At 35.1% G+C, this 10,666-nt stretch overlaps 1 protein-coding gene across 1 annotated transcript; it reads right to left on the reverse strand.

The window, feature by feature from the left end:
* Positions 1-1,652: 1,652 nt before the first annotated feature.
* On the reverse strand, positions 1,653-10,433 carry LOC106154480 (speckle targeted PIP5K1A-regulated poly(A) polymerase). Its single transcript, XM_013528832.2, has 10 exons — positions 10,293-10,433; positions 9,331-9,527; positions 8,124-8,369; positions 7,461-7,575; positions 5,870-6,000; positions 5,434-5,660; positions 4,806-5,035; positions 4,479-4,571; positions 4,125-4,267; positions 1,653-3,947 (listed from the first exon to the last, which is right to left on the reverse strand). Exons 1-10 carry the CDS (start codon positions 10,348-10,350, stop codon positions 2,394-2,396), a joined length of 2,994 nt encoding a protein of 997 aa, XP_013384286.2. The 5' UTR covers positions 10,351-10,433; the 3' UTR covers positions 1,653-2,393.
* Positions 10,434-10,666: the final 233 nt, after the last annotated feature.

Consider the following 10,666-nt stretch of genomic DNA (forward strand, 5'->3'; position numbering starts at 1 on the left):
TGTGAAATTATCATTTTTCTCATTCTGGCACTTTCAAAGTATAAACTTGAACTCTGATGGGCCTGAAGCCTTATGCTTTTACTTTCGTCGGTGTTACCTGTTCTGCATAATTAAAATTTGATATTGACTGTGCGCAGTTAAACATAATGTATTATTGCATCAGAATTGGTAGTCTCCTATTTTGTACATTATTGTTTTGTGCTTTTCTTAAGATGTGACTTATGGGCCTGAAAGACCTTTGAGAGGGTCAGTCTGTAAATTTCCCTTGGGTATCACTTAGCTAATTTCAGAGTTATAAAGTGATTTGCCTAATTTAAAGGCCATAAAATGAGATAACATAAAGCACACTTGTTGATATTTCCCTGTAAACTCCCAAAGGTTAAGCTCTCTGCTAGATTTATGATAAGGAAGCGGTGATAATTATGCAGGTAAATTTTGTTTAATAGCGCAAATAAGTTTATATATATATATATATATATATATATATATATATATATATATATATATATATATATATATATCTCAAACTCAAAGATTAAAAGTTTGAATAGCAGCTTCATTGGAATTATATTTACCTCTGCCAAGGAGGTTATATTTTCACCCCTGTTTGTCTGTCATCAACATAACTCAAAAAGTTATGGAACGATTTTGCTGAAATTTTCAGGAACTGTCAGAAGTGGGCCAAAGAGGACAATAATCAATAATAATCAACAATTGCTGCCTTGGCAGAGGTCTGCACTCTCGGAGTGCTTTTCTGGTTTTGTTATGTTTTCCTTTATAATTTGTGATTTTTAACTCTCATCCGTGTAAGGCTCTGCACACTTTCTGTATTTTATATAGGTTAAGCTCTCTTAACTGGGTCACATATTTAGGAATTGGTGATAATTATGCAGGTAAATGTTGTTTAATATTGCAAATAAGTTTACAAAAGAAAAAATTTGTGTAATGCCAACATTAATGCTATAGATGAATAACAGCGCCTTATTTTCCTCAAACACATTGGGGTTATTCATATCATGTAATACAGCAAGATTTTGATTGAATAGCAGCTTTATTGGAATTTTTTTATTGTTTTTTTTTTTTTTTTTTTTTTTTTTTGTGTGTGTGTTTTCTTTTAATTTCTTTTCCTAAACACTGGCATTTATAACTCCCATCCACCTGAAGGTCTTTAGATTTTCTATATTTCCACATAAGCAGTTGCATAGGTTTTTATGTCTTTAAACATTATGTATTAATATTATTTTATGCACTGTCAACATTTTTCAAATATTGGGATTTTCATTATCTGAATTTGAACTCTCATGGTCCAGAAACTGTAATCTTATTGCAGGGGTGGATTGAGGCCGTCTTCTGGGTCTTTCAGATGACGGTCAGATTTTAAAGTTTACATTGACTGGTATCAATTTTTTTCTGTTGGAAGACCATCAAAAGTGGAGGATGGATCAACAAAGATACTTTGGATTACTGTCAGAAAATATCTCTGGATCTGCTCCTGTTATTGAGCATGTTATCTGTTGTGCATGATTAAAAATCAGTGTTAACTGACTGTGCTATTATAAGCATTATTTATTATTGAATCAAAATTGACAAAATGACCTATTTTGCATCTTTATTTTCTGTTTTTTGTCTGTACATTTGACAGCTTTGCTGCCTTGTTTTTTTTTACCTCTGCCAAGGAGGTTATGTTTTCACCCCTGTTTGTCTGTCTGTTTGTTTGTTTGTCATCAACATAACTCAAAAAGTTATGGGCCGATTTTGATCATTAACTGTCAGAAGTGGGCCAAGGAAGAGATGATTAGTTTTTGGTGGTGATCAATAATCAATAATAATCAAAAATCGCTGCCTTGGCGGAGGTCTGCGCTCTCGGAGTGCTTTTCTAGTTTAAAGTTATATATCAATCAATGAAGGCAGAGTGCTTTGATATCAACTTATAATAACCCTTTGACAACTTAATTAACTGTAAAAAAATCGAAGAGAATACCATTAATGTTATTCTCAAGAGTTCATTCAGTACAATTCAATGGAAGTACAAATAAGAAATAGAGAGGTTTTGGAGGGCAATACTAATTTAAAAAAAAAACATCCATATACCTGAAACATGTTGCAGGTATGTTTTATAAATCTTGTGTAGTTTTTTGGTAATGAAATTCAAATGCCAAAACACAGAGTAGTAAACATGCCTATAATTCTGTAAAACTCTAAAAGTAATATTTCTTTCTTTATATAATTCTAATGATCAAATATTTACTGTCTAAATGCTCTGTATTACAGACATCAGGCATGAAAAACTAAGGCACACAGCATCTTAAATGGTTAACTCTACCATTTTCATCAATGGTCCAAAATAGGAAAAAATAACAATGCATAAATGTCCTTAAATATCATGCTGGTTATCATGAATAATACTTCTGAATTCCCTTTGATATATATGAACTGAAGAAACTGAAAGAGTGACTTGCTACATCTGTTTGTGCTCTCAAAACAACGTGGACAGCAGTCTGACTACTACATGCCTGTTTGTCATCATCCATCAACAGCACATCAATAGTAAATGGCTTAATCTTTTCGCCTCTGTCCCTTTCATGTTCTATAACATCCTGGGTGACCTTGATCTCTAGGTCAAGGTCATCTTTATGACCAGCATGTAAAAGATTTTTGCGTACTGCTTTGCGACGCAGCCACACAGCATGCTGTATGGAGCATTGTAAATGCATGAACAAGTTGTTTGGTTTTTTAGGAGAACTTGTTATTCTACTATCAGGAGATTGCTCTCTTATAGCACTATGCTGAGGAAAAAGGTCTCTTTCCTCTGGCTTTAGACTAGTCTTTAACTGACTCTTCACTAGCTCTGAATCAAATTTCTTTGGGTTTAAGTTCTTTAAACAGTCCTCTGCTGAGACTTTGTTGCCATCAATGGAATTATTTTCAGTCACCTTAATACTTTCAGACTGAAATACTTCCCTTTCCAGCTGAGAATAATCATCGAAATTGTTTTCCGCACATGCCTCATTCTGTAAAACTTCACAATCTGTGTTCAGATTTGCATCACTTTTTGTTTTCTTTAAAATCTGATGATCAGAGAGGTATTCAGAACCACTGTTTTGTCTCTTTGGTGTTCCACTCCCACTACCAATAGCGGCCCCAATGGCATGACCCTCAGTTGGAAAAAGGGACAACGGTTCATTAACTAAATTTTCAACGGCAGTCTTCTCAATTTTGCCAGATTGATCTTTATCATCTGCATCTTTTTGTTTCTTCGTAACATCATTCAAATGAAACTCCTCCATTTCAGTCACTTTATCAGTGTCATCCACAATTTTATTGGGTTTACTGTCCACTGCACTGAAAGAAAGTTCCGTCCTTTCAGTGACATCAGGTGTTTTTTTCTGCCATCTACTTCTGCCATCTACTTCGTCTTCTTCACCAGGTGGCAGTACAGAATTTTGCTCGCTGCCTTTTTGTGAAATATTGTCTTTGAATAACAGAGTTGGGATGAGTAAACATTCTGCAAGGAGTTTATAAATAAACTGACAAATCTCCTGCTGCCATGCATGTTTGAAATCAGGGGTTTCATTGAGTCGAAGTAAACATTTTTGGGAAAGGTGTGCAGGACAGAGAACAATTTCGAAGGAAGTTTCCAGGCAACTTTTCATATGTTTTCTTGTCCCATGCTTTGAAGGATGTTTGTTTTCAGCCAGTTTTAATTTTGAGATAAGATGATCACTCTGATTGGGTGGAACAGAAGTGAACTGTGCTGGTATCTCATTAGATAAAAACATAACTAATCCCTGAAGTGAAAACTCATGGTCTGGGTTGTCCCTTAGAAAATCAGCCATCTTGGCTGCTGTCTGGAATTCTGAAATGATTCTTTCTTTCATCTTTTCGTTGATGTTAAATGCTGGGTTATGATTCAAGACAAAAGGATCCTGAATAGCAACTGTTTCCACCTAGGGGAGAAAGAAATAAATGTTTGTTATGCCTTCAAGTCTTTTCAAATGTCAACGTTGCTGTGATATTGATACTTGAAGTGTACATTTTAAGTCAACTTATTATCATCAATTTTTGATGCTTAATATTTTAAAGGGATAAAAACACAGGTCAAGATAGCATATAGCAAAGTTTACCTTATAACCTTCCATCTTAGCTGGCATTGTATCTGGGTTGAGGACAGTCACCAAATTCATGGTCTTGCCCGTTCTGGGGCAGATGATGCTTGTACTGAAGTCAAACTTGGCATAGAACTGATAGAAACCAAGCAAGAGCTCACCTGAAGAAAGGAAAGATATAATAAGTAATAAATATTAAATAAAGGTTAATATTCATCTGCTGCCTTAATATATTTGACTTATCAAATATTACAGTTAGGATATTTTTCATATGTACTGAACAAGGATATTTCAATCTATGGGAGAATGTGTGTGTGCATGTGTGTGTGTGGGCGTGTGCATGAGTGCACAAAAAAAGAAAAAAAAACTTACCAACTGTCATTGTGTTAGCAGTACAAGGTATGCATGACTTATCTTCTACAAATGAGCAGTCCCAGCCCTCAATGACAACTTTCTCTTCTGGACCTGAAAAGGGCAATAATCATTTCAATCACTTTGGTCACATGATCACAATGACATGACTTAAATTTTCAATATCTCATTATTTTTCAGTTAAAATTTCCATCTCACCAGAAACAGATAATCAGTTTCTACACACTTCTTTCGGCATGTATAAAAGTAGTTACTGTTGTAGCAATATTTTATTCAACAGCAACAAATCAAAAACTACATTAAAATAATCAATCACATGAAACCCACCACAATAATCGGCCAACTGCTGAATACTGGGAAGGATAGGCTTCTCTAAGTTCTGGAGGTAGAAAACTACAAGCAAACACAGTGCATAATTGTTCAGCTTGGTTCCTGATTGGATGTTGCCTGCAATGTCTCTGCACTTGGCCCAGTAACGTATAGCATAAACCAGAGGAGATAACCTCACATCCAGCTCTGTGCAGAGTCTGAGGAACTTGGTGTTTCTGAGAGCTAATCTGAAAGAGGAACACATTGGCCACATAAATAAAGTTAAAAGGTTAGGAAAGTAACCAAAGCTATTGAAAAAGAAAAAAAGTGCCCTTTTTTAAGACATTATCTGCAATCAATACTAAAAATTGCTTTTCTGACAGTTTATTTTTATTGACAAATTAAGAGAGGTAACAATTTTGTCTTATTTATATGCATAAAATTTTTTCCAGTTGATAAACATCAGAGCTGTTGTGAGCCAACTCAGCAAAAAAGTGTCCTTTTTTATCTTCAATCAATACCAATAATTGCCTTTCAATCTTTTAATATACTTGTTCACTGTATATATACTTGAGTGGTACCAATACATATTTGTTGTTACTGTCACTGAAAGTGAGACTAACAGTAATTATTGTAGTACACTAACCTGTTACTGACAGATACATCACATTTAATCCCCGAGGACCTGAAGGTAAATCTACACACTGGACACCTCTGACTGGGAACAAATACTACATTCTGGCATTCTGGGATATGTCTCTGGATTGTTCTGCTGATTGCCTTAACCTGGTCAAAGCTTGTCATTTCTCTCAATTCCTCACGCGTATAAACTTTGATTTGGCGCCTGTCTCTGGTGTCTAAATTACTAGGGCTCTGAAGCGTAAAGTGATGAGTGTCATTTTCATTTTATTTGATGTAAAAAAAAAATGTTCATCCATAAAGGATCAATTTCTTTGCAACCTGAATATTAGCTGACCTTTTTAATTCCAATCTATTACACGTTAGTTCTCACTTCTGACTAAAACATTTTTCAACAGATATTACATGTGGATTAAACATAATCATTCAAATTAAACTCTCACTTCCGACTCGGATAAAAATCTTTCACTTTTAAGGTCATCTTCATCTATGTGAAGGTCAAGAAAGATGTCCATGTCGCACCCCTTGACACCAAACTTGTTCACAGAGGATCCAAACTGGTGTATGGTACAGCCTATCAAAAATAAATAAACAATCAAATACATTTTAAAACAAGAGATAACTGAACTGAAATGAGTTTATTTCCATTGTCAACGCTTTTTACATAAAACAAAGTAACCCATTTACTTTCATTTTTATATGATCAACTAAGAAAATTGTTGAGATGGAAAAATAACAATAGAACAATTTTACATTGTCCAATTTGTTCCATTATGAGATTCTGAACATAGTGAATGTCTAAATTTGACAAACTGCAATGACATGAGCTTATTTCCACTTTTGACACTTTATAACACAATACACGATAACAGATTCACCATCATTATTATATAATCAACTTACAATATTGTTAAAATGCAGAAAAGGTCAAAAGAACTTTTATGTATCTAATTAGTTCAATAATGACACTGTAAACATGCCTAAGAATTGAATCTGAGGAAAAAACACTAATATACAAAAAAGGCATAACTTCATCAAAACTAAACCGATCAAGCTTATTTTCAAACTTGATCTGTATATTAGTCCTATGCCCTACAAGTTTTAAAGTAAAATATTACACGGTTTTCATGTTATCTGTATAATGGTGGATAAAATATGCTGAAAAGTGAAAAAAACAGCATAACTTTTGTAAAAATGGCCCAATCAAGCTGATCTTTGTACTCAACCCGTTTTTAAGTAAGACTGATCATTCCTGTGAGTTTCAAGACAATAGGCCAATCATTTTTTAATGTGTCATCAAAGCTGCATATATTTTGAAAAAAGCAAGAAAAAACAGCATAACTTTTTTAAAAATTGCCTGATCATGCCGATTTTTTAACTCAACCTGTATTTTTTGAATGTGCATCAGTTCTGTACGTTCAAAGCCAAAAGATAAAATGGTTTTCCACTTATCGTGTTATCAATTAAAGTGCATGACACATCATGAAAATAATGAACCAAATATATGTACAGACATATCATAAAAATAATGAACCAAATACTTTTTTGTTAATGTATATTTGAAATATTGTAAATATAATTTTTAAAATGGATTTTAAGAAAAAATGACACAGGTAAAAGAGCTGCAGTGAATATGCTATGGCATACTAAATTACAATTTTACTTTACTCCACAAACATTTATCTAATAATTTGTCGCATGAAATGCAAACTCAAACTGCTTTTGAGACAAGATACGTTACATCCTGTTGTAAATTTCAACAATAATTTCAATTTCCCCATGATAAAAGATTATTCATACCAAGTCAAAAAAGCCAAATTCCATCCTATCCCGAAAATCTCTTCAAATTCCATTCATAACTCTTTAAGTTGGGCAACTCAGACTGGTGACAAAGAGAAAAACAGACAGACAATAATAATAACCAAAAGATAGTCAACTGAGGGTTAAGAGATAACCTTCATGACTGTGGTAATTCTCTCACAAAGCACACAATAAGCTTGCAATGATCACATGAGTTCAGGGCCCCCTGTTTACCTGGGAAGAAAACTGCCAGCTGTTTCTGCAGTGACTGACACAGCTGCTGTCTCTGCTGGTCATCCTCTTGGGTCAGCTGGAGAAGGGACATCAGCCTGACCATCTGGCCATCAAGCTGAAACACATAGAGATACTGGGTTCAGGGATGAGACAGCCATTTACTGAAAAAGTCTGAAAATATGGCATAGGGTCCGAGGGGACCCACATCAATCTCTAAAATTATATTTTGGCTCCCAAAAGAAATGGAATGCGGTGATTGTTGGAAAAATCTTACTACTGACTTACTGCAATCGAATACACCAGTGCTGCAGTGATTGAGTACAATATATTACGGATACTGAAAATGCAATACAATAGTCTAAGGATAGAACATGCATATAGAGAGAGACAGCAATGCCCCATCTAACATATTATGGTAACCGTTGCCTTTTTTGCATAGAATAGCTTACAAGAAACAAGACAACTCTGGAGCAAAACAGTGACTTAGTTCAAGTGATACTGTGATAGTAAACCTATCAGCACAGTGTCTGACATTGTCTGCATCATAGTGACATTGTCTGCATCATAAATATGTATTGAAAAAAAGCTTTACGTACTAGTAAGTGTTTAAATAAGGTGTCACTTGTAAAAGTTGAAAAAGTGAAACCAAAAACATCCCCTTACAGATTGTATTTTCCTCAATTCCTCTAGCACTGTTTTTCTGTCAACCACAGGAACTTCAGAATCTTTGTTTTGAGTTTTCTTTGTTGTGTCATGTCTATTTCCCAATCGTGCCGGCTTGAAATTGTCCATTTTGACTTCCCTGGGCTTGACCACCAACTTGTGGTCACCGGGTAGCCTGTGGTCAGACTGACCAAGCACCTGCTGGGCTGCATCCTTACAGTCAAATTCAATGATGGCATACAAAGACTGAAAATCAATATGGTTGTTTAACTTTAAGTGTTACCAATATCACTCTTGTTTCACTGCTTGGGCAGTGTTGAATAGCAGTGCTTTTTTAATTTAATTAAAAGCATGTGACGTTATACAGAGACTGTTATAATATCAATTTTGATATTTGATCACTGATTTTAAGCTGACAATATTTATTCATTATATATTAAGCAAAATAACTTTAAAAACTACACATATTTTAAAGCAATAATAACTCTTCCTTTGAGATTCAAAAATCCGCATGAAATACATTGTAAACAACGCATGGAAATATATTCTATTGTATTTTACCACTAAAACGGCCGTTATTGTAGGAAAACTAAAATCTGTGCTTGTCAATATGGCTTTCGATCCCTTTTTTCCGCTCGACAAGTGCATTCGTTGCTAATGACGTAATGGTGTCACGCGGATTCTCGCGTTCATTCGAGACCAAAATAACATGGCGGGAAACCCTCAGACGTAAGTTGCGAGTTTTTGTACAGTGCGTCGGATAACGAAAAGCCCAGAATGGCACACATTGTGGATATAAAAGCGTTTTTAACAAAAAAGACGAATATATCTCATGAATCTTATATAGTGTTGTTGTTGTCTGCTTTTCCCGCGGTTTTAAGTAGGTCACCAGTGACTTTGCAATGTCAGAGAGAGCTCCGTCAGTTAAAATCTCTTAAGAGATTTTAACAAAAAACCGTACGTTTAGGAAAAAAACCCTGGATTAACTTTGAATGCAGGAATGGGGTCGTTGGCCATTGGTAAGTACGGGAAAATTGCCGTTTACTCCAGGAAAATCCAATTTTTGGCCAAAACGAAGAGTTATTATGACTTTAATATCTAATACACAGACTTAACAAAAATCATTTTGGGTTATAATGGTTTAATGACATGAAAAATTTTTTATCTCAGAGGGATCATCTACTGTACTTTTAGAGTAAGACACTACCTTAACTTTGTCCATCACAACTTTCTTTATATTTCCAAATTTCTGGAAGTGTTCCTTCAATTGAGCTGCGCTGAGTTTAGTGTTCCCATGGACACCCCTCACAAATACACTGCAACTGGCCTTCTCTGCCGCCTTGTTCTTCATCTGTAAGAGACGCTGATGACGCTTGCCCTGGATGTGCCTAGCCATACTGCCATCTGAGACAAAAAACATTTCTCGTGTAGCATTTTATCCACATCACATATAAATTGAAATCACCAAACTGAATATATGTGCTTTACTGTTTCACTCATGCCAAAATTATTTTAAAAGACTAAATTGATTTTAACCTTCTTTTTTTTAACTCATTTTTAACAATGTTATGGTAAAACAATGTGGTAGAATAAAGCCATTTTTAGATTCATGAACTGATCAAGGTGGCATTTACTCATACTATATATATCTTTTGTCTAAAACTGCTTTCTGTATTCACTCATATACAGAACATGTCAGTTGCCAAGCATCTACTACACAAGTCCTATGCACCATGAAAGGTATAAACTGAGGGATGTTATTGCCCCCTTCAAGGCTTCAGTACTGTACATGGGCTTCCAGCCAACAGTTTCAAGGGGGGGGGGTCTTTTCTGAAGAAGTGGACCTTACAGTTTACAACCCTTATTTGATCTTAACTGAGAAATTGAGCAGGACCTTAGTCCTAGATCAAATTTTAATCAGAGAGGACGTTTTAAAAGCAATAGGAGTCTGGACGGTACCTTCTAACCTCTAAAAAACCCCTCCACCCCACTCTCCGCCCTTGTACGAGCCTGGTACATCCTCCGATCACTACCAGCATGAAGTAAAAATCGTTTTTGATGGATAAAATAACTGATTTTTGACGGATACTACAAACTGAACAGAAATGTTGCTACCTCAATGTTTTTAGCACTTAAGATAAGTTCTTAAAATGGCAAAAAAATACTAACCAGACTGATCTCTTCCAACACACACGACAGCATCGCAAACATCGCAATGAACCTCCATCGGTAGTAGCAAACGCTTCCGTTCATTCTCAAATGGGTCTTCCTATATGAAACTAGCTGGATGCAAAAGACATACTATGTCAGGTTTCAATATGGCCGCTCAATGCCATTATAGACCAGACATTTGCTGTCATCTCGGGTCGGAGGGTTGATTTAAAAAAAGGCCTAATTGAGCATAATAAACAGTATGTACCAGGTGCTGTAACCCTTGAGTACAGTTTGGTTAAATGATTTTGAATAGCTGGTTTTGAATGTATTCAATTCAGAAACACGAGGTAAAATATGTTAGGTCATTTCTTAAAACCTATCTGCAGCCT

The sequence above is a fragment of the Lingula anatina genome, chromosome 7, assembly GCF_051362555.1.
Source record: "Lingula anatina isolate TDL-2025a chromosome 7, LinAna3.0, whole genome shotgun sequence".
Classification (NCBI taxonomy): domain Eukaryota; kingdom Metazoa; phylum Brachiopoda; class Lingulata; order Lingulida; family Lingulidae; genus Lingula; species Lingula anatina.